The sequence below is a fragment of the Labeo rohita genome, chromosome 3, assembly GCF_022985175.1.
Source record: "Labeo rohita strain BAU-BD-2019 chromosome 3, IGBB_LRoh.1.0, whole genome shotgun sequence".
Lineage (NCBI taxonomy): Eukaryota > Metazoa > Chordata > Actinopteri > Cypriniformes > Cyprinidae > Labeo > Labeo rohita.
Genome location: NC_066871.1, coordinates 8,376,007 through 8,401,942, shown reverse-complemented (window position 1 = coordinate 8,401,942; position 25,936 = coordinate 8,376,007). Strand labels below are relative to the sequence as shown.

General features: G+C 36.9%; 1 protein-coding gene across 2 annotated transcripts in view; it reads right to left on the bottom strand.

Annotated features, from left to right (window-relative positions):
* Positions 1-21,646, bottom strand: part of shisa9b (shisa family member 9b) — a 44,469-nt gene extending 22,823 nt beyond the window's left edge. For both annotated transcript variants that reach the window (XM_051105673.1, XM_051105674.1), the window contains exons 1-2: positions 20,798-21,646; positions 15,887-16,008 (exon numbers count right to left, since the gene is read on the bottom strand). In XM_051105673.1, coding sequence (XP_050961630.1) covers positions 15,887-16,008; positions 20,798-21,423 — 748 coding nt within the window. In that variant the 5' untranslated portion in view covers positions 21,424-21,646. The remainder of the gene's footprint in view (positions 1-15,886; positions 16,009-20,797) is intronic.
* Between the last annotated feature and the right edge of the window lie 4,290 nt (positions 21,647-25,936).

Below are 25,936 nucleotides of genomic sequence, written 5' to 3'. Positions count from 1 at the left end.
TGTAGTCATTTCTTTCATGCATAAATACCCTTTCCATTCTTTGTTTGGTATTTTTTTAAGGCTTAGCATATGATTCAACAGCAAAATGGCAGTAGAAAACAGAACCAGCTCTGACTTATTTTGATTTCTTCCTGATCTGCCATTACATGACTCATTACACACTCCACACAACTCCACACGTGGGCAGCCATCTTAAATTTGGAAACCCACGTCTGCATATTCATCTCTCCCCAGGAAATTTGGATGTTGTGCTGTCAGTGGCCCATTGGTTTAGGATAAGTACGCCACATATGGAAATGGCCCCTAATATGCCACAGCACATGGATGTGTGGATTTCACATCCCTAACACACTCTCACAAATACAGAGTTCTGGCATGTAACTCTAGATGGCGCAGTCCAATATGTCTAACTCAATCTGACCTGGCGACATCGTTGTCACATGGCAGCTGAAGCCAAGGAGCTTACTGCTCAGTATTCAAATACCTGGCTTTTGTTTGCTGTAGCAGTTTGCAGCAGAAACCCTCCACCTTCCCCAGCTCCACCTGTATAGACGAGGTGATTCATGTATGCTGTATGGGGGTTATTCATATGTGTTACATGTTTCAGCAGCAGTATTTCTTATATGCTTACAGCAGCATGTTGTGGATATATTGCCAGTGCCATAGCAGCAGAGGCATAGCAGATCTATTCCGCCAAGACCAAATACATTAACATTGTTATTTACATTACCACGCCAATCCATCCGAGAGTTTTCATGACATAAATAACGGTTCTTTTTTGGTATCAATGGTTCCATGAAGAACTTTTAACATCCATGGAATCTTTCCATTCCACAAGTGGTTCTTTACAGTGATAAAAATGTTCTTTAGATTTTTAAAGTGCTCTTTTAAGAACTGTTCACTAAAAGCTTCTTTGGGGAACCAAAATGTTCCATCTACAGCATTGTTGCAACCCTTCTGGAACCTTTTATATTTAATAGTGCCCATCATCAGACATTTCCTATAATGAACAAAGACCACATGTCTTATTTTGTTTTTCAGATATCTAAAAAAAACATTAGATGACAATATTACCTAAAGCTTTAGTCTACTCTCTCGCAGACTGTGAGAGTGAAGAAAGCTTCCCTGCTTTGTGCCTGACAGGCTGACGAGACCTCAAACTCTAGCCTTACAAGCCTCAAGTTGTTTTTATTTTCCTAGTTTCCATCGCCAGTACTGTGCTCTGTTCAGAGAAAGAAATGCCAGTAAACAGGGTAAATAATAGAGTATTTGGCAAATATCAGTAAGACTGCAAGCTTATCTTCTGAAATACTTTGGTAATCTTGCCTTGTGGTGGCCTAGTAGACATACATATTTCATCTTCTGGCACTCCTTGAACTTTGAGCCTGTCTCTTGCCATCTTGGTGCATTCCAGAAGAACAGTGTGTCCATCCATTGCAGAAGACTCACTGAAATATACCTAACTTTCCACTGTAGCCTGGAAGATGTGTTGACATGTTAAAGTCTCAGGCTACAATCACTGTATTTGCTAAATTATTTTACAAGCAAATGTGATTTTAAATCCAATTTCTGTTGGAAATCCGCCTGTACTGCATCATTAGTATGGTACAGCCTCATGTGGTTATTATCCATAAATATTCAATACCCTTCCTCAGCCTCAAATTCAATAAATATTAATAGACAGAGATCGGCACAGCATTATCCATTACCCACCTTCACATATTCCCATAGTTATTAGTACTACTGTTTGCTCCTCCGCAGCAAATGGCTTCACATTGTACCCATGCAGCCTTGAGAGACAGTCAGACCAGGATTGGAAAAATGGGTAACAGCAGAAACATGTTATTTGATTTTCAATGAGCCACGCCGCAGTGACCAGAGGGCATAACATGGGAATACAAAATGTATGCAACATGAAAGTAATGGAGCAATCAAAATCACTAAAAATACTAAAACAACTGCCTTGTAGATTTAGACAAGAGTTTATTTGTTTACAGATGCTGCTTGTTTTGATATTTTACATTTATTCAAGTGTGGATTGAGCATTCAAATATACATGTAAATCTAGTGTCGTATTTGGAGAGAAGGTCTTTAAAAGGCATTTTCTGGGTGCGCTATTTCAGTGCAAAACCCTGCGATGGGGTTTATAAATCTCCATCTGGCTTACAGGAATAGTTGACCTAAAAATGAAAATTTGCGGAAAATTTACTCACCCTCAGGCCATCCGAGATGCGAATGAGTTTGTTTCTTCATCAGAACAGATTTGGAGAAGTTTCATTACATCACTTGCTCATCATTGGATCCTCTGCAGTGAATGGGTGCCGTCAGAATGAGAGCCCAAACAGCGGATAAAAACATCACAATAATCCACAAGCAATCCACACGACTCTAGCCCATCAATAATCGCCTTGTGAAGCAAAAAGCTGCATTTTTGATTCAAATAATCCATAATAACACTTCCACCATTGGAACAGTCTATCTCCTATTGTCCTTTCACATCACAATCTACTGGCATATTTGTTTAGAACTGTTTTGAACTTTTTTTTTTTAATTGTTGTTGCTTGTAAATGGTGTTGATAGAGTTGATAGTATTGATAGAGGAATCATATATTAGCTGGAAGTAATGGTTTAAAGTTAAAAATGTGACCCTGAACCACAAAACCAGTCATAAGGGTCAATTCTTTGAAATTGAGGATTATACATCATGCAAAAGCTGAATACATAAGCTTGTTAGGATAGGACAATATTTGGCCGAAATACAGCTATTTGAAAATCTGGAAGCTCGGGGTGCAAAAAATCAAAATACTGAGAAAATTGCTTACGAAGATGTTTAAATCAAGTTCTTAGCAATGCATATTACTAAACAAAAATTAAGTTTTGATATATTTGCAGTAGGAAATTACCTAAATATCTTCATGGAACATGATCTTTAATTATGATTTGATCCTAATGATTTTTGGCATAAAAGAACAGTCTATAATTTTGACCCAAACAATGTATTTTTGGCTATTGCTGTGCTACTTAAGACTGGTTTTGTGGTCCAAGGTCACAAATGTCTAATTAATAATGGATTTGTTTCTTGCAAACATGCAGCTTTTCACTTCACAAGGCACTGATTGATGGACTGGGGTTGTGTGGATTACTTCTGGATTATTATGATGTTTTTATCAACTGTTTGGACTCTCATTCTGATGGCACCCATTCACTGCAGAGGATCCATTGGTGAGCATGTGATGTAATGCAAAAATTTTTCCCAAATCTGTTTTGATGAAGGATCAAACTCATCTACATCTTAGATGGCCTAAGTAATTTTAAGCAATTTTTGTATATTTTTGTACCTTTAAGATTTATTCACATTTACCATTGCTCTGGGTATTTTCATGGAAATCCAGTCATTTCGAATTCAGAAATTCGCTTGAGGGCAAAAGATTTTCCCATATAGATTTCACTCAAGGTGATCATGCAGATTCGCCATGTCAAGCCATGTGTCAACTGAGGAGCAAAGCATAACTATCTAAACATTTAGTAAAGTGAATAATTGTGTTTTTATGTTTGTTTCATAATGGAGTAAAATGGTTCAGTTCAGTAAGCAAATCACATTTAACCTGAAAAATATACATTGAGAATAGCTCAAAATCAGCATACATTAATAAACTCCTCAGTTTGTGGTCTGAACTTGCCTCACTCCCTAAATGCTAAACATAGTAATAACCTGATTTTTTTTTCTCTCAGTAAATGCTTCCAACACCCGGTCCAGAAACTCTGGAAGATGAAATGCCCTCCAGACTAAATTCTGCCACTGAAGAATGTAGACCAATAAAAAAAAAGAGTGAAGTGGACCCATTTCTTACAGCGGTGCCATAAAATCCAGATTGGACTGACCCACTTCAGGAGTGTACATCACCACTGGGCTTACATTTTGACTGAGAGGAAGTGGTCTGACAGCCACTCAATGACATGGTTTTTAAGTTGAGAGGAAATACTTCTCCCCTGCTTGACCACCTGCGGTAAAAAGAGGCCATGCTTCTGTAAGTGCTCCAGTTGCAGTGGGAGGCTTGTGCCATGGACAAATGATAGGAATAGGAAGTAGCACTCATGTGCCACACAGTCACCTGTCAGTCGTCCGGCACGCCAGGGGGACGGCATGTTGACATGATTGCACCTGGAGAAATGCTTGAATAAAAGCCGAGCCAGACCGTAACGGACAAGGAGCTCTTATTTGTATTGCTTTATTTAACATCACATTACTTTAATTGTTTGGAGTCAGTGTAATCGTTGTGAAATTGGGCTCTTTCAAGTGACATTCTTTGAAATGCCATTTCTTAAGATGCTGTTTTTTTTTCTGATGATGCTGTCTTGTTTACAGACAAAGTCTGCATTGATTTCGACTTTGAATGTCCTTCTGTCATTCTAACTGTGCTGTTCAAACACAAAGTGAAGAATGATTTTCATGCTGTTTATGACGGCTCTGCACTTGCATAACAATAACAGCTCTCGTAGGGTGCCATTATGCTACCAGAATACATTTGGACAAGTACTGGAAGCTATAGAGTATGTACAAACAGAATCCAGATTTGAAAAACAGTGCAAAAAATGATGCATACAACTAACTGGGCTGTTCAATATATGAATATAGATTATTAGACTTCTATATGACTCTCTCGCTCTCCCTCTCTCTCGTCTATGAATTTTTTAGGACTTACAAAATTCAACTGCCCTACACTCAACTTCTTGTCTTCACTGCAGATGCATACTGACACACAGCATACAAACCACTATAAGAAAAATATTTCAGAATTTTAAAGGTTTTACTAAAATTGATATGACTTAAAAATGACTTTTTTCGTCTTTTTAATCAAACAGGTTGTTTTTTGTTTTGTTTTGTTTTTGCTGTGCCTTTAAGAAATGCTCCCTTTTACATATCGAATCATAAGTTATGGTTTGCTGCTCTCTTGTCTGGGACGCAGCTTTGATAATGGGTCAAATATAGTTTTTAACTTTCCTATATTTTAACACTACCATCTAGAGCTGCATGATTCTGCATAAATTAAGAATCTCAATTTTTTTTCAACTAAGCAAGATAACATGTAATTTCATAGAGGCTATAACAAAATATTAATTCCCCCATTCTATTTAAAAATAAATTAATTTGAATGATTTTTTTTTGGAATGGGTTGAGTGAATGATTCAATAATGCGCTCATAAATACTGCACTTGTTCCATTACTCAATAAATCAGCATTTTTGAACAAATCTCTTAAATGAATGATTCAGTGACAAATAAATATTTTAATATTTTAATTTGCTCCATTTTGATCGGCTACCATAGACATCACTGTTTATATCCAAACTCCAGATTCTTCTGTGATAATATGAATGATTGCAAGAAATAAATAATACTGTGTGGTTGAAAAGACTGTTTGTTAAGATGTTTCATATTTGACAACCCAATCTCATGGCAATTAATATATATTTTACATTGTGGCTAATTCGTATAAATTCGTAAAACCTCACGTTTTGTGCTAAATCATACATATTTTACAAGTTCCCTGATTCGTATAAATTCGTACGAATGACATACCCCTAACCCCGCCCCTAACCTAACCATCACTGGGGCCTAGACAAATCGTACAAAATTGTACGAGTGAGGTTTTACGGATTTGTACATATAAGCCACCTCATAAATTATGTATGAATTGGTCATGGGGTAGCACTGGATTTGAATGTCTCAATATGATTTTGTCAAACATTTAATAGATTTTTTAACATTTAATCGTGCAACTCTACTAGCTTCTTACCAAAGCCTGAAACCCATGACAGGATCACAAAATAATCTGCACTAATATTTATGCTAGAGACCATTTTCACAAACAACAACACATTTTCCACCGTTAATAACATCGTATATCTAGCCTTTTTTATTACATAGAAATGGTTGACGATGTAGCGTGAGTGCATCTAATACAAGGTCTGAGGGAGTGACAGCAAATTTGACAGCTTTTTTTTTTCTTTATGACAATATAATTAATATCTAGTATTAGTCCATACTACTATACTACTATAGTGGCAACAATTTAAGTAAAACTATGATAAATTAATAAAATGTGACCATGGACCACAAAACCAGTCCTAAGGATTAATTTTTTGAAATTGAGATTTATACTTCATCGGAAAGCTGAAGACATAGGTTTTCCATTCTATGGTTTGTTAGAATAAGACAATATTTGGCTGATTTGAAAATCTGGAATCTGAGGGTGCGAAAAAAAGAAAAAAAAAAAAGAAAATAGAGAAAATCGGCTGAAAAGTTGTCTAAAAATTTGTTTCTACAAATATACCAGTTCTACTTAAGACTGGTTTTGTGGTCCAGGGTCACAAATGTGGTCATAAAGTAATTAGTCATGGTAAAAAAAAAATAAATAAATAAAAAATAAAATCTTATATGTGGCCATGATATATATTTTCCACATGTGTAGGTCTCTGTACCAAACAAACCGATAGTATAAGACTGAAATAACCAGGGATCTTAAATATTCAAACAAGTAATCAAATAATCTTTAGTAATCAAACAAGATCCTCTTTTCTAACCAGCCACTCTTTGGCTTCATCAAAAGGCTATGCAGAGCTATAGGTGCTACACATTCTCCATCCTGCTATATTATATCACTGTAACTACACAAGCCAAGCTTCTGAACACAAAATAGGTGATGTTGACCTGTAAATATGGGCTATTAATATCTCTGCAATCTGAAGGATTTTAGAACAAGTCATTTTTCTGCATCTTAAATGTGCAGTATGTAATTTTGACAGCTAGTGGTTGAAATGAGTACTGGAGTCCAGAGAATTGTTTCTCCCATCTCCTCCTCCTCAGACTTGATGCTCACTTTGGTTGCCAAATTGAGGACACACAACAGGAATGAGCGCAATTTGTCCACATAATATATTTATGGTCATATAGCATAAGAACACCGAGGCTTTGTAAGTTGGGCAGAATCTGCGATCCCAGTTCGTTTGCTGGCTTCCATGGCAGCAATATGTTGTGTTTTCCGCCAACTGGCAACCCAAAGTTTTGAAATATTATTGGATAAATTGGCAGTTGGGGGAATCACACAGATCTAAACAAAAACAGACATTCCGACATGGAATGCACATTTCAAAATAGAATAACTGTCTGTTTTTGGAGAATAAAATATGTGAACTTAGCTTCCTGAATATCTGCAAACATATGGTATTCTTATGCTTTAACACAGTCAAAAAATGACAAAAGATCAAACTGGATTCCTCATAACATGACCCTTTTAACGTGGGCAACTGCTCCTCTACAATCACGTATGGCCGTTTTCAGCTCAATCCGTGGGAGTGTTTGACTGATGGTGGGATGTATGAAGGTCTGAAGCAATCCACCCCCTATTGTGACACAGCTCTCAAAGAGCCAATTTGGGCCCGATAAAAAAGCAGCCTTTCTCAGCTCTCATCTTCTCAACAGTTGCTTTAGCAGTGTGAGCTCCATGCACCCTCTGACGAGCCAGACGCGCGATTTATGTCACCGCTCCAATCGGGGATTATTTATATGTTTTGCTTGTTTTTTGATGGTGTGCAATTTTTTTTTCTAATTATAATGTGTTAACTTGGATCCTATGCGATCTGAGAAGTCCACACCATTGCTTGCCAGTCATCGCAGCCTTCCTCGGATGCAGTTGATTTACATAGCCACCTACCTGTCAGCACGTCGACTGGCAGGAAATTAACTGATAATTATTCGAGCGGGGGGAGTGGGGCATTAGAGGGAAGAGGGAACTCTGTTTAAGATGCGATAATTGATCTGACTGCCCGCGCTCTACCTGTCCCTGCCTAAATTCATTAAAATCAATAACAGTAATTTCAGACCCTCCCCGAACATATTTTAGTCAGCGTTTAGCACCATTACGAGACACTACAATGAACAAACTGCTAAGTAGAAGAGTGGCCACTCGTTTCTCAGCCATGTTCAATTCACTGCATTATTACTATAGTATAGTAAAGGCGTCAGTTGTGAGAGCATGGTATTTTAATATACAGTGGAGTCCAAAAGTCCAAAAGTAATGTTTTTTTTTTCTTTGATAAATGGAGCTATATATAGTTCCTACTCTCCCAAAACCTGTTTATTCCCAGGTATAAATAAAATTTCCAATCCCAGATTTTCAATGTGATCTCAAAAAAGAAAAACTATATATAAATATATGTCAGCATAACAGCTTCTGTGAAAAATAAAAATATGAAATTTATGAAAATCCCAAAACCAGAAGGTGACTCAAATGTAAAAACTGGGTACGTTAGCACAATTAAATATTCAATATCAGTCAAAATAAAAATAATAATAAAAAAAAAAATTAATAAAAAAATAATGGTGACTTAAATGTAAAAATTGGGGAAATGAGCACAATTAAATATCCAATATCAGTTAAAATAATAAATAAATAATAAAAAAATGAATGAATGAATAAATAAATTTATCAAAATCCCAAAACCTGTTTTTTTTAACCAAACCCCCAAAAAAACAAATAAAAATGAAAAACACTTAAGGTGACTTAAATGTAAAAACTGGGAAAATTAGCACAATTACGTATCCAATATCAGTCAATAAATAAATAATAATAATAATAATAATTAAAATAAACACAACTTTTAAAAAGTTAAGTAAATAAAAATGCCAGATGAGCAATATGGTATAGATATATTGTCCATCCCTGGTCTCAGACTTTTAGTATTCAAAAATCACTTTCCTTACTGTCCTCCCAGTGACACAATTTTGGCAAATATTTAGGAAAAGTTTGTAATATGCTGAAACTACATGACAAGTACCTGACATACTGAGACTGATATGTGGATGCATTTATGAGCAGGTCATTATTTCCCATCATGCTAAATGTGCAATCACTGGCACAACACCCATCTGATCCTATTATGATGGTTTATTTTGCCTTTTTTTCCAGTTCAGCTGTATTTTTCACAGGGAAGAAAAACAATGGTCAGCAAAATCGTACACCATCTCCATGGAAACAAGCAGTGCAGCAAACCAGGTAAAGCTGTCTGTGTAACCACAGCTGAACTCAAGGACTTTTGACAGGAATATTCACTCCTAGTAAAATTTCTTCTGTTGTGTTTCTCTACTGTATGCACAGAGAATGCGCAGCATTATTATAATCTGGATTCATCAGCAATGACTTAGCTGTAGTCTTACTCCATTAGGTATTGCATTTCGATTCATCTTCATGTCGCTTTCACCTCAAACAATCCTTTAAGCTCTCTGAAAACTGCTCTAAGCTGTTTTGATGTGTAAACAGAAGACTGAGAGTTGATTAGGTTAACTGCCATAGTAATGAGTCACCGTTAGTTTCTTTGCCCAGCAGATTCTGAGTTTAAGCAGATTCTCATGAGTAAAACTGTGCTGTACAAACACTGGCTCTGGGGGTGAATTAATTATATATCATTTCTGTCACCTGTTTAAATAAAAACAGCCTCTCAGCTTGTGCTGGTAAATGTTTGGACCAGAGCTTTACAGCAGAACTGTGGGCATCCCAGACTTATTGTGCAAGTTATATCTGTATGGTAATGAAAAACCATAGTGGTTGGGCATGAAGCACTCAAGCCAAACCAAGTTTCTTGTGCTTGGTTAACCCGGATTGCTGGACCGGGACTGTGAATTGCATTCCAGCCGCTGATTTGCTCATGCTAATTCTCTGTTTGTCCAGCCACTATGACTCAGTTTTGAGAATATGGATGTAATTTCAAGTCCGTGCGTTGTAGAGGTATTTTTGGGTTTTTGTCTCGTTATTAGATACAGTCGAGAGTGACAGGAAGTTTTTGGCTGTGAGACAGTCTGAGGAGGAGGAGATGGACCATTCATAGAAAGATAGGTCCTGCCTTTCAATTAAATTAATAGTTGCCTCATCACTAACAGTATCGTCCAGGGAGCCAAGATTTGGCTAGATTCCATGGTTTAAAGGTTTAACTACACCGTTGTGAGTAAAAAAAAAAATCTTTCTTCATTGATTGCAAAAATGTAGCACTGTTGTGATATTCAAATCAAAAGTGAAATCAATGAAGATGTTTTCATGATTAAAAGATTAGTTCACTTCCAGAATAAAAATTTCCTGATAATTTACTCATCCCATGTCATCCAAGATGTTCATGTTTTTCTTTCTTCAGTCAAAAAGAAATTATGGTTTTTAAGGAAAACATTTCACGATTTTTCTCCATATGGTGGGCTTCAACGGGAATCAACTGGTTGAACTGCAAATTGCTCTACATGATCCCAGATGAGAAATAAGGGTCTTATGTAGCAAAACAATCAGTCATTTTCTAAAAAAAAAAAAAAAAATTTTAAAACCACAAATGCTCATCTTGCACTAGCTCAACTTCACGCATTAAAGGGGTCATTGGATGCCCATTTTCCACAAGTTGATATGATTCTTTAGAGTCTTAATGAAATCTCTGTAACTTTTTTATAAATGCTTTGGTTAAAATTTCTCAATGGTAGTGTAAATAACATCTTTTTACCTTGCCAAAATTAGCTCTGCAAAAATCATCCTGTTCTGGTCGAGGTTCCTTTAAATGTTAATGAGCTCTGCTCGCCCCGCCCCTCTCTTCTCTCTGTGGAGTGACGAGCCTGTTTACTTTAGCCGTGTTTAGCCACTAAACCTGCTAACTAGCACATTATTAGGAAAGGCGATCGCAAAGATTCATAAAAAAACCCTTATACTCACTTCTGCTGTAAGTGAAGCTGGATCACGAATGATTTACGCGAACATAGACAGATATATGTAGATCGGGAGGTGCATTCCCTTCACAAACAAATGTAATCCACTGCATCTTCAGCGGCTCAGATATCGGGAGTAAATGACGACCACTATGTTCATTATTACATCCAGCAACACAACACCTCATTCGCTCAATCGGAGATATTCTTGTCTAACTTACATCCCTGCTCCAGCATCGAAAAAATGGAGGTCAGCTGATTTAAGGCGGTCTGAGGTAAGATGCTGATGTAAAGAAAATCAAAAAAGAGGTAAAACAACTTAGCTTTTTTCAACTTAAGTACACAGACGAAGAACTAACTGCGTGCGACTTTCCAATATGATTACGTAATGTGTGAAGTCATATACATGCATCACAGAGCTAGTACAAGCCGAGAATTTGTGGTTAAAAAGTATATACGTTTTTGAACTATTTTTAAGAAAATGAGATGTTTTTCCAACCTACCCTACCGAAGCGCACAGACGAAAAACTAACCACACGTGGTTACGCAATGCGTGAAGATGCGTATATGCATCGCAGAGCTAGTGCAAGATGAGTATTTGTGGATAAAATGTATATAATTTTTAGAAAATGACAGATGCTAGATAAGTCCCTTATTCCTCGGCTGGGATCGTGTAGAGCCCTTTGAAGCTGCATTAAAACTGCAATTTAGACATTCAACCCGTTGGCTCCTATTGAAGTCCACTACATGGAGAAATATCCTGGAATGTTTTCCTTAAAAACCTTAATTTCTTCTCTACTGAAGAAAGAAAGACATGAACATCTTGGATGACATAGGAGTGAGTAAATTATCAGGAATTTTTTATTCTAATCCTTTAAGAACAATACAGCATGTAAGGAATAACTGACTTTTGTCTCTTGAATTCTTCGAAAATTATAATGCACACCCGAGTTGGTGATGCGGCCTCGGGTGTGCATTTTTTTCGAAGAATTCAATGGACTGAAGTCAATTATTCCGCTTATATTACAGTTACCACATCTCAAGACATCAATCAGATAATATATTTCGAGGCATTCGTCCGTCATCGTTTTTGTCCTTAAAATGCTGTTGTGAGTAGGATTAATTTCTTACACAGCTCATTTAACATCTCTGTTGCTAATTCCAAAACGTCATTTTAGACCTAGTAACAACGCATGAGCCGTTGAGCAGCAAACTAATGCAGTTAATAATGAAGTTTAGATAGACAGGCAGGCAGACAGAAGATGGAGAGAGAGAGAGAGAGAGAGAGAGAAATTAAGCTTTTGAATTAACGTTACCTCTCTGAGTCTGTGCGTCTCTCAAAAGTGATCGGCAGCAGTGTCTCTACTAATAAGTTCATTTTCTTCAAGAACAGCGCAGTTGTTACCTCACTTGTGAGAAATGTCTTGTAGTTTTTAAGCTGTTAATCATCAGAGCAGCGCTAACAACATTCGCGTGTATGCTAATGTGTGTGCAAACTGTATGTGTGTGCATCTGTAAGGGAGAGAGAGTGGGAGAAATAGGGTATGTGCTTTCTGTACATAATAAACGTAATTTTGTGGCAAAAACATGGAAATAATCTGTCGCTTTTATCCTGTTGTTTACTGTATTTATTTGTTTGGCCAGCATTGTGGGTTTTGGTTATTTTGCTGTTTTAGGCATTAAGGACCTATTTTAGGACCTGAAATCATGTGGCGAAGTGATATGGACATGTAATGTGGTCAAGCGCTGCCTGGAACTACGTTCGCAGTGTGTTTTCCTGAAAATATCTGCACATCTTAGAGCGTTCGTCAGCCAATCAGATTCAAGCATTCAACGGCCCCTGTAGTATAAAAGGCATTTAATGGACACTAACATCATAAATCTGAAGAATACAGTTTATTAGCCTGACGTCAACGAATGTTGGAGAATTACTAAAATATAAAAACCTGAGTGCATTACACTAAACTAACCTACTCCAATAATGAGTTTTTAGGGAAAATGAGAGGAAAAAGACCTACCGATCAAAAGTTTGGGGTCAGTATCAGTATATATTCAGCAAGGATGAATTTAATTTACCAAAAGTGACATATCAACATATATATCAAAATCATGAAAAGTCAAAAATCACTGTTTCCACGTTAAGCAGCAGCTTTCAACTGTTTCAACACTGATAATAATAAGAAATGTTTCTTGAGCAGCAAATCTGCACATCAAAATGTTTTCTGAAGCATCATGTGACACTAAAGACGGGAGTAATGATGCTGAAAGGTTTTTATGGTATGCTTGATCAGATAAATGCTGTCTTGGTGAGTATAAGAAACAAAAAAAAAACAAATAATTCTGACCCCAAACTTTTCAATGTTAGTGTATAGTAAGGACCAGAGCTAAACTTGTCACCCACATCAGCACCACAGCACAACGCATGGTTTGCCGCAACAGCTCCGTCACTAATTTTCTACTTCACTGTTCTCACCTTTCATGAATGGCATGGCTCTCGACTTTGCTCTGCTTTGCTTCATGCGTGTAACCTTGTTTAACACAACAAGGCCAAGCCAACCCCTGGTCCCAGTATGGTACCAGTCAGCACTTCACGAGTAAACACTTTAATGGCTTTGTGGCCACAGAGCCTTGAATGTGAGCATACCAGGGGTTTGGACAGTTTTCCCTGTTTTGTACAGCGAGATGTCTTGAGTTCCCTGCAGACGGCCCTTCTCTCATAATGTTATTTCTCCCCTGCGTTGGTACAGACAGCTCTTTAGAGGAGCAACACCTGCATGTCGCTCCGCTCTGCTCTGTTGCACTTTCAGCAGCAAGCGCAATCACTCAGCCAGCCTGTTAACATACATTTCCCATTGCCTCTCAAGTGTTGTTGCAGAAAAACACGGGTGTGCACTACAGATTTCACTCTCTGGCTCAAAGCAGACAGCTATCTTTAAGTGCTCGATTTGTTTTCCTTCCATGAAATCCCTTTCTTCCATCTTCCATCAACAAAAAGCTTTTCACTTCCACTTTCACCAAATTCAGAAATTGCTTTTTGACTTTTTCCACAGTTAAAGAAATAGGGGGAAAATTGGGGAAATTGCTCAGCAATGGATACTCTATAGTGAATGGGTGCCGTCAGATTGAGAGTCCAAAATAAACTAATCTACATCATAGATGCCCTGAGGGTGAGCACGCTTTCAGCCAGTTTTCATTTTTGGGTGAACTATTCTTTTAAAGCAACAGCTGTCAGACCACTGAATTACAATAAAAGCCACCAGACTTTGTGCAGCAATTTAGTTACATAAACATGCGTTACCAGGCACTTTGGTTTGCATGAAACACGCAGGCTATAAAAAGAGCATACGACATCTGCTACAACTGCTTTTCTGACTTTCATTAGGAGGCCGTCAAATAAAGTGTAACTGTTAGACTCGATGCGAGGCATATTGATCTAAACAACTGGGAAACAGATCGGGAAACCGTCAGCACCATGGCAACACTGTGACATGCCACAAGACAATGTTAGTAAATCAGTGCTGTCTGTGGGCTGAACTTTATTGAATTAGACTTCCTGGCTTGTAATATTTCATTTTAATCATTATTTATGGAGGAAGCCTTTCTGTGATTGTGTTTTTATGGCAGATATCTTTTGGCAAATGGCATATTCACATTGACTTGTGAAACAAAGCTTAATCATTTTTGCCTCAGCTAAATTAAAGGAAGTTATATTTAAGCAATACGATACTATGGCCTTGAGTGCATAATCACTTTAATACAATGGTTTCCACATATTAACAATATCAAGAGCATATTTTTCATTAAAACAGTATTTAATTCTGCAACAAAAATATCATTCTGCTAAAGAAGCAACACAGTGAACAGCAGTTTCGTGTTATAGCTGTTACTATATCATGAATTTTTCTTTGTATGGACCATTTGGAAGCCAGGACCAGAAATAGGCATGTTATAATATATTGTATTGACTAATTAGCATCCAGGACCAAAACTATCTGTTTTATAGTATTTTGTAATGTTCAATCTGCATCCAAAACCAGAACTACCCATTTTTATAATATATTGTATTCACCAATCTGCATAGAGGACCAAAACTTTCTGTTTTATAATATTTTGTAATGTCCAAACACTATCCAAAACCAGAACTACCCATTTTACAATATATTGTATTGACCAATCAGCATCCAGGATCAGAACTGTCTATTTTATTATATTCCTCAGTGATTAACTTTATATGTTTTACAGTTGCACTGAACAATCAGCATCCAGGACCAGAACTAGCCATTTTATAATATACTGTATTGACCAATAAGCATCCAAGACTAGAACTATAGAATATAGAACTTCTATAATATATTGGATTGACCAATCAGCATCCAGGATAAGAATTATACATTTTATAATCTACTGAACTGACCAATCAACATCCAGGACCAGAACTATCAGTTATATATAATATTCTGTATTGACCAATCATTGACCATTTAGGACTGAAAATGTCTGTTTTATGATATACTATAGTAACTAGCATCCCTGACCAGAATTATCTATTTTATTATATTCTTCAGTCACAATTTTACGACAACTATATGTTTTATAATATAATGTATTGACCAATCAGCATCCAGTATCAGAACAATCCATTTTAGAACACTTGCCAAAGTAAACAGGATATTTTTAGTGATAATTCGCTAGTTCTCATATTTTCCTGCACATTTGTATTATTTGCATGAAATAACAGCATGAGTGAGGTGAAAAGAGAGAGAGTGAGATGGGATAGAGTTGTGTGTGAGAGTGTGTGTGTGCTTGCTGTGTGTGTTAGTCAGCCACTTAGCCTGTGGTAATTACTATCTCAGCATGTTAAATGATCACTATAGACGCAAGTGCTACTGCAGCCCACCGGACACGCCAAAAATGGGCTTCTCTAACTACTTCCCCTGTTCTCAGTAGGAGTCGAATCAAGCAGGCGAATATATTTACTGATGAATAGCCATAGGACCTCACAGCTGCTTCTCTGGGGTGAAGAAGATGCATCTGCTACTATTGGATTGTCACAGCGGAGAGTGTTTTCCAGAACGAGCTAAACTGAGCTCTGAGTGACATGGATTCGACCTGTTGTGCGTGAGCTCTGATGGTAAGGAACAGATTTACTTACGCAGGTTGTTTCCTGTTGCTCTGGCCTGCATGTTCTCGTAGTGCTGTCCATGCACCGCCAAGCTCTCCTCTCTCTCCACATGCTCTCCCGGAGCTGTCTGGCGCATCACCTGGGCCAGCGCTCTATGGAGAAAGGCTTTATTTACTCATCTGACAAAAAACTGTTAATTAATGTAGAGCAATTCAATACATATTTATACTGTTCGTGACAGACATTTCCTCATCAAAATGGCCTTAAAGTTTGTTCAGCAGATTATAGATAAATTTTGAAAGAGGCATTGCAACAATGCGTTTTATTAGAACAAAATGAAATTCGTATAAAATATCTTGCTGAGTAGTTTTCTTTCCTGTGTTGATGCATTTCCTATTGAAACAAGAAAACATATATTTATTTATTTTCATTTTTATGTTTTTTTTTTTTTTTTTTTTTTTTTTTTGTGAAGTAAGCTTTAGTTTACGTCGCCACCATGAACCTAATTTGCTCCTTGATGATGGGTTGTATAAGTGGGAGGGACATTCTCATTCTACAGAGCATTTAATTTGATAAAAAGTTAGACATGGTCAGCACCAGTAGCCTCATGGTTAGTGCATCGACATACAGTGCAACTGCACTCACGGTGACACGAGTTCAATTCCCTTCTTGAGGTCCTTTGCCGATCCTGCTCTCTCTTCCCAGTGCTTTCCTGTCATCTCTTAAAGTCCCCATGAAATCAAAATAAGTTTTTTGGCTTTTAGTATGACTATGTTAGCCTTAAAGTTATCTATAAGCTAGAGTGCTCCAGAACAATGATTCGCGTTTACAAGATATAAGCATTCAAAGCTTACAGTCTCTCACTTCCTCCAATATGAATCAGTAATTTTAATGGCATCACACTGTGCTTTGGTTTCTCATCAAACTTTCTGTCCAATTAAATGCTCTCTAAAATCCAAAGCATCCCGCCCCCTTCACTATAAATAGACGCTGAAGCTGTGGCTGGGATCGGTCACTTGTTCACAGTGTTAGTATTTTCTGTATGGTGAATGGCATGTAGTACACAATGTAGGCGATAGGGAACAATTCAGACAGTGCTTTCTATTGGGGCAAACAAGGTTTGGTTTTGCGTTGTGTCACGTGAACAACGACAGCAGGCACAGTCGACTCCGGGCTTGGTCAAGAGACGAGATAACACGGAGCCGATCATATGCATGAGTCGGCATATATTAAACACTTTTAAACATACACAGCCTCAGCATGATTATGATCACTATTTGTTTTAGTAAGAGTTTAATATTGAATCTAGGGGGTGATCTATTAGACTATGGCTGTCATAAGCTGTCAAATGTGGCTTTATGGCTTTACCAAGCTTAAAGGAGAAGTCCACTTCCAAAAAAACAATTTACAAATAATGTACTCACCCCCTTGCCATCCAAGATGTTCATGACTTCCTTTCTTCGGTCATAAAGAAATAACACAATTTCTATACTTTTTAATGCCATAAGCTCATCTTGTGTTACTCTGGCTGGACCGTTTTTGTTCCAGTTCATGACAGTTCATTTCATGTGTTTTTTTTTCTTTTTTTTTTTTTTGTTAAGAGTGTTTGATCTTTGCATGTTCACTTTGCAAAGACTGGGTCGGTACTTCTGCAGCGATGTAGGATGATTTTGAAATGATCTTTGAAGTTGAGGGAGAAAATACGATCAAGTTTTTCGACATACCCTAGCTGTCTTGAACCAGAATACACAGAGTTCAGGGGGAGAAAGGTAAGATGAGCGTTTGAGATTAAAAAGTATTTAAATTGTATTTTTTTAATGTAAATAAACAACCGTTTCTCTAGATAAGACTCTTCTTCCTCGGCTGGGATCGTTTACAACTGCATTTGGGATCATTTGAAGTCGCATTCTGGAAGTTCAGAATCGGGGCACCATATCAGTTCATTATATGGAGAAAAATGCAGAAATGTTTTCCTCAAAAAATAATTTCTTTACGACTGACGAAAGAGAGCAATGAACATCTTGGATGACAAGGGGGTGAGTACATTATATGTGAATCTATGTTTTGGAAGTGGACTTCTCCTTTAACAGCTCTGGCACGAGCAGATAGATATGAAACACTATTGGCTATTTTAAAAGAGGGCGGGGCTACTCAATATGTCCCGCCCTGTCTTCCTGTTTTAGATTAAATTACATCACCACGTAGAATAACACTGCGTGTTTCAAGGCACTTCAGTGGACCTTTAACTGTCCTATCTATAAAATGCATTAAAAAGCCTGTAAAATATCTCTTATAATAATAATAATAATATTAATAATAAATGAAAAAAAAAACACCCCTTAATGCAAGATGAAGATAAGTCATGAATATTTTTTGCTGTTTTCTTTTAAAATAAACTTTAAATATACTTTACATAATTTGGTGTTCCTATTAAAAAAAAAAAAAAAAAAAAAAAAGGATTTCTAAAAAAAAAAAATTGTGTAAATGTAATCATTATTCTAAATATTATCAAATCTTGGAATTAGTCCTTTTGATTGGAACTGTTAGGCCACATTGAGCTGAGCTTATGCTTTTAAGTTTTTTAGTGAAGTCTGCCAAATTTATCCACAAATTATGCTTCATTTGTGCAATTATTCATTTTGGCAATGTTCTCTCAAAATCTGAGAAGCATAAGCTCAGATCAATGAAGTCGTTAATCAGTTCCAAAAAGAAATGCAAAACCTGTGCTAATTAAAAAAAAACAAGTTGATAAACAGATTGAAACCAAGATTTAGCAATAATATAGCATCATTAAAAAAAATGCTAAGAAATGTTTTGTAGGTTGATAATTCACCACAAGGTGGGGAAAAAAATCCTAAAAAAAAGTACAGAAATTATAATTTTTTTGTGAAGTTGTTAAACCCTGTTTTAGCAAAGTCATTGAGTTTTAGTTGATAACATTAACTAGCATTTTCAGGAAAAAGAAAATCCTCTTTAGGTCAAAAAGATTGAAACATGAGGGTTAAACTGTGTATATCTGCTGAAAACAGAAAACAGTGTTTGTCAGTACTTAAAGGGTTAGTTCACCCAAAAATGAAAATTATGTTATAATTATACACCCTCATGTCATTCCAAACCCGTAAGACCTTCATTTATCTTCAGAACACAAATTAAGATATTTTTGATGAAATCTGACAGTTTTCTGACCCTCCATAGACATGAAATGCAACCGAAATGTTCCAAAAAAACATGCGTAGTAGTACTCTCAATAATAGTGCCAGATGGTGACGTGGAGGAGAAGAATAGTTGAATAAAGTCATTATTTTTGTTTTCTTTGCGCACAAAAAGTATTCTCGTAGCTTCATAAAATTATGGTTCATTCAGAATTCATTGAAAAAAAAAACTTAATTTGTGTTCCAATGATGAACAAAGGTCTTACGGGTTTGGAACAACATGAGGGTGAGTAATTAATGACAGAATTTTAATTTTTGGGTAAACTGTCCCTTTAAGAGTATACTATCATATATATACCTATGAGACATTGTCTAAAAGCTACACAACTTCCATTTGGGGAGTACATAAACATAAAACAGATAGATTTATTTACACTAAAGCTTTTGAAATGTTAGGTAACACCTTTTTTGCAGAGATACACTGAGCTATCATGAAAATGATTAAAATGGTACAAGTCAGCATGGTACAATATTCAAAAGGCACTCGATTAAAACAGTGTAAATAGCTGGTTGTGGGTGGTGGGTGGGACAGTACATATGAGTTTTGATTGTGTGTATGGGTTAGTCCAAATACAGTGAAAGGTCGGTGCACAAACAGAATGTCCTTGATATATTAGCGTCATTAGACACAGATCAGTGTCCATTATCCTACTAATGTCATGGACACCTCTCTGCTGATGTTTAGATGAGTGAGCATACGTGAGAGTGCATTTGTTTAGAGCAGAAGCTTTTATAGACAAAATCGGTGCCTCACCATGGAGATAATTAGAGACTTACGGAGATGTTGATGAATGTTTAAAACGCTGCTGATCAACAGATGATTTAGACCTGAATGCTAGTCAGTATCTTTTGTAGTACGTCTGCTTTCAGCTCTCTCTGATTATCCGCACTTTATCTCGAGTCTTCAGGGGAAAACATGTTTTTAAAACACGTTTTTATTGAAAGAATGAAAATCCTTTTTCTTGATTTGAAAGAAAGTTACTTTGTACATTCCACCACTTAAATAGGCCTACTAAACCTTGAGTTTTAAATAAATACCTGTCTGTAAAACTAAAGAAGCTTTTTTTTTTTTTTTGTGCTTCTGTACTTGTCAGTGTCGTAGACTGCCTGAGTGATAAACAGATAGACAGGAAAATCAAGCCACTAGCACAAGGTCATGGTGATGGATAGAGTTGTGTCAGTGTAATCCTTGAAAGCCTCGAGCAACACTGAATGACATCCCAGAGGAAAGCTGTCATGTTTAGAGGTTGCTCATTGATAGCATATGCATACTTCGTACAGAATAAAAACAGATAAAAATGAGGTCATTGTTGACGTCGTGAAATTGTCGAGCTATAAAATCAGTGCAAACAGCATATCTCTGATGTTTCAGAAAAGCTGTCATGACAAATATTTGAGTGCATAATGAAACATTTGATTGCAGATTTTTGATATCTTGCAAATTGCAGAACTGTTTGTAACACTGTAAGATCTTTTCTGAAACTAAAACAAGCAAGCAACCAAAGTAAACATCTCCATTTGCTCTGTGTTGAATCGCATTGTTGTCTAAATATTGACATATTAAGGAAATCCTATTTGTATCATTTTATTCCACATGGAATAAACTGCTCAGCTCTACAACAATTTACAACAACTTCCTGAAAGGATAAATAAAAATAGACACAAATACATATACATATAAAGATTACTAGATACTAGATAACTGAACTTGTAAACACAAGTCACTTACCTGGACATGTTCTCTCTGTGAGGTCGATGCGCCTTCTCCAAACCAAGTTTGGTGAATATCCCAACCAACGCCATGATAGCAACTACTCCGCATATGATATACACAATCAAATTCGTTTTATCCTTAGTCGGATCGTGTTGGTCCATCATCTTCGGCGGTGGTCTGCCCGTCATGGACCACGGCGGAGTGTCGTAGTTTTTGCAGGTGGTCTGATCCAATCTGGAGTTCTTAAACTCGCAGCAGAACCTGAAGCCACAGGTCCCGCAACAGTACAGGTAGCTGCCCGTCCGGCACACGAACGGAGGATCCCACTGACCCATCACATCATAATAGCCCCGACACCTGTCCTCCGTGTGAGGGGTCTCAGAGAGCCCGTTTTCCCCGTCTCTGGAGTCGTTGGACCCGGACGCCGTGACCAAACCATCCAGGTTTTTCCCAGGTTCTCCCTCCGCGTCGCACACAAGAACTTTCATCAAAAAGTAACCCAGTAGTAAGCCAGTGCTTTTCATCCTGCGCTCTTCTCTCCTCTTCTTTGCCGCGGCTAATCGGACGCTGAAAAACAGAGTTGGGTATCTTTTGTCATGAAGTGTCAGCACGCATATCTCCATCAAGAACATCACCGCCATCCGAGATGATGCTCATGTTTAAGGATACTTGAGCGCCACGGTTGGTTTATACAGGCTTTGAAGTATGCAAATGTTTGAATATAGATGTAGATTTCTATCGTTCCAAGTGTGGCATTGCAATAAACACTATACTGTGTTTTGTCTACTATCCTAAACACCAGCGGTGTTGCGCACTCGGGTGCGTTGAGCGTCTGGAGCGCAATGAGCTGCGCTTGAACAGAGCGCTGAGTGAGACTGAATGCGTAATGATGAGAGAGGAGGAGGGGAGAGACCCAAGTATGGGCACATGGAAGTAACAAAAGGATTAGGAGAAGGAGGGAGAGAGCGGAATGCGTGTCCATCAATATCAAATCCTGCAATTCTCACATAAAGAACATGTTGCATGTAAAATGAATGTGCAACTCATATAACGCGACTAATTCAGCAGCATGCGAAACATATTGTCTTTAAAGGGGATTGGCTATTAAAATCAATAAATTAATACATTAACTAAAACACTCTTAAACGTTAAAGCAAAGCTGTTATTAGGGTCATTTTGTTACAAAGCAAACTTAATCTAACTTTTTATCTATGCTGAAATGTCTGAAACTTACATAAGCTTGTATTTGTATAAAAATTAATAGATTACTTTTATTGAGACTCCGCCATATTGGAGATATTCGGATGTAAATAGCATGGATTGCACGGTTAATGTATACTGAATAAGTTTATGTTGTCCAAACAATGGAGAAAACGTGTAGAAGTTGCTAAATCATATTGAGCAGCAATAATCAGCAAAATTTGCGAGTTTTGTTCTGTTCAGTGGCATTGTTTACGTGCTGCCAATATAGCCGATTGATGACACCCCAGATAGCACACGTACGTCTGCAAGATGTCTGTTAAAGGTCTCTTGATCTGGAAAGCATCTACTGTGTACAAACATCTGGCAGACATCTGTAAGATGTCAGTTTTACATACATTCTAAATCATAAACATCTTGAAAGACATCTAATAGATGTCTATTTGACATCTGATAGGAAAAGTCCTATAGACGTATTGCAGATGAGCAAATTACGTCTTGCGAATGTAAATGCAGATGTCAAATAGACGTCTCCAAGATGTACGTGTGCTATCAGAGACATCATGAAAACACTCTGTATGCGGTCAGTGTTTTTGCTGATGCTTCTGGCACAGAGACAACAAAATTCAATGTCAATTCAATAACTAATATCAACTAATTTAATCAGCTTACATCAGCTGCTGTTGATATTTTGTTGTTTTTAGGTTGTGTAAACAAAATCCAATGTTAAGTCAAAGTCAGGTTGACGTCAAATACTGATGTCCAAGATTTCCAAGATTTTGGAAGCTGGTATATAAAATGCCTTATTCATAAGCTGAAAGCATGTGTCTAGTGAATTTACTTTCACCTAATCATCTCATCATCATGTGGATGCTTTGAGTTTTGAGTTTTGATGGTGGTTGCATGGTTTAATAACGTGGATGTAAAAACTGAAACCTTTTACATACTTGGACAACGAAATTGTGATAAATATATAATTGCATCAGCACAGCCTAGTAGCATACGGTAGGTTATACATACAGGTGTCAAAGTTGACACTTTTGCCACATTACACTAGGTGTTTAAAATTATGTATTTAGAGATGATAGCATATTTAATATGAAATGATATGCAGACACTTGCTAATTAACTTCTCCCACCTTAGCCTCATGTTTATCCCAAACTGGTAAAAAATAAGTGAAATAAGTTTATTAAGGGTGTTTTTTTTTCTGCACCCTTCTGTTTGTCTATTTGTTATACAATGTTGTCTGTAGGCATTTAGCGAGTAATTCTGGAAATCGTGTGCACATGTATATGTGTAGTTTGGTATACCTTTACAGAAGCTCTGCTACCTAACTAAATCAGATTTAATCAAAAGTCAATTTAGTTTCCAGTTACACAGTTGCTTACACAATTAAAATTCAAACCCCAGATAGGCTTATGTATCTTGAGAGAGATAATATAAATCAGTTTTATTGTGTTATATTCTGGACTAATCCCTTGTTTTGCATGTTCTGTATTTACAAAATTATACCAGTCCTTATGGGCATTTGGCATGGCAAACAAGACCTCCGCTTAGAATAAGCTAATTATATACTGATGCAGATGAACGAGCAATCTGCATTGTTTGTCTTTGAGAGGACAAATAGACCTGCCTAAGGTGGCAGAAATTGTAACCCGTGACAGGAAAAAGAAGCAGCAATGCAACAAAATAAAATAAAATAAGGCGTTTGAAATATTCATGTTCTGAGCAAATTCATAAAACCTCATGAACAGCAGAAGTGTTGCAGGAATGAGGGTTATCAGAATGCAGTCAATGAGGCCATCCGTAAAGTACTTGAGAGACACTAAGGGATCACTTGGTCTTGTTATTGCCATGGTAACCAGGTGCATAATGGCCTAATTTCATTTTCCAGGTCCTATTGACTTAGTAGAGTGATTTTCAAAACATACAGAAAGCCAGGGAAAAGTGCTGTCTTTCTTTTTTTTTTTCTCCTTCAACAGCATGATGCTTAAAGTTGTATAAAGGACAGCTGAAGCTGAATGACGGTTTTGCAAGAGATGCACCCCATTGTTTAAAGGTCAGTACATAGTGAATTATCCCATTTTTTATGTTGTGCATCCTAGGAGGTTTCTTTCTTTGTGGAGAGTATATATGTCTCTCAGAAACTAAAATAGATTTTCATTTCTTTCAGCTCCTTTTTTTATTTTCATGACTAAATAATAGCCTTTTTTTATCTTGAAATTCTTAGAATGCTTTGAATATCTGGAATTTGGAATCTAAATTTAAACCTCGAGATAAACATTTAATGTTCTGCACTATTTCTTGATTAGTAATTTAATCATCCTCACACTATCCAAGATGTAGATGAATTGGTTTCTTCATTGGATTCAACAGATCTGGATAAATTTAGCATTACATCACTTGCTCACCAGTGCGTCCTCTGCAATGAATGGGTGCCATCAAAATGAGAGTTTAAACATCAAAACAATCCACAAACCATCGCTTTTGGACAAAATACCAGTCTACAACACTTACTTTAGTGAAAAAGTCCATACCATGTTGTCCTCTCACAACAGAATCTACTGACATATTTGTTTAGAACTGTTTTCGCTTGTAAACCATGCTTGATCTGTGCATATTCCTCTGCTTGTTCAGACAAGTCAACTTTTTCACTGGAGAAAGCAATATTGTGGCCAGAAGGAATGGTCTGAAGTTAAAAACATCTTAATGATGGATTTGTTAAATACTAGTCGATTACTGTGATGTTTTTATCAGCTGTTTGGACTCTCATTCTGACGGCACCCATTCACTGCAGAGGATCCACTGGTGAGAAAGTGATACAAAATTTCTAGGAATCTGTTTTGACTGAAAAAACTCATCTACGTCTTGGATGGCTTGAGGGTTCAATTATTCCTTTAAGCTATTACATATTTGTGAGCTTTTGTAAAGATGAAGCAGAAGATGCTGTAGGCTCATTGGAAATACGTGCCTCTATATACATTTCTGCAAAACTGAAAAAAAAAAAAAAAACGACCTACAGTACAAATTACTGCAGTTTCCAGTTTAAATGAACACTAGAGGCAGTAAAACTCAGACAGCTTTTATTCCTTTTCACACAAGGTATGAATTACAGGTACAGAGATTAATAAATTTTCACACAATTAATTGCAGTTATTTTTTTATTATGTTATGACTTCTAAACAATTTAAACATCCTGCATAATTTGAAAACTGATACTTTTGAACGTTGTTGTCACATATACAGCTTCATGCGCATGAGTTTTCTAGTTCAGTAAGTTTGCTCGGTATTTCGCGCAATGTGGCAATTGCATTTGAAAGGCAAAGAGCTCCGGTACGAACCCCGTGAAACTACGGTTCGACAAAACAGCTCAAATCTGCACAAGGAAATTAAAATAACACAGCATCAACATATTTGTTTTTATATTACTTTTGCATTTGCTAACACTATTGGGTAGGTTTAGGGTTGGGTCTGTGTAGTAGAGCATTAACATTTAGCGACACTCCCTGGATCTTTACATTTTGCACGGTCGCAATACTTACCTCAAGCAGCATAATAAAAACGCAGCAATACGTGCCTGTAGCATCATAATTAACACATGCCACAGTCACTTATTAAATGCCTGTTTTAGCGCCACTCTCCGGACATTTCAGTTTGAAAGTGCTGCAATACATGCAGTAAGGTACTTAATTACGGTGTTGCAGAAATGTATATAGAGGCACGTATTTTCATGAGCCTGGGTTGCGTATGGATCATATTGACAATGCAATTTCTAATGACAAATGTTGTATTACAGGAAAAAATGTAAAGAGAAGTCTCAGACCTTTGGACCCCACTGTATGCCATTCTCCAAAACTCCAAACAGCTTAGTCATTTGCATCCACAGCTATTGTTTATTTTTATTTTTATTTTATTTTTTAACTCCGCTGTTATCTCTATCACAATGGCGGACC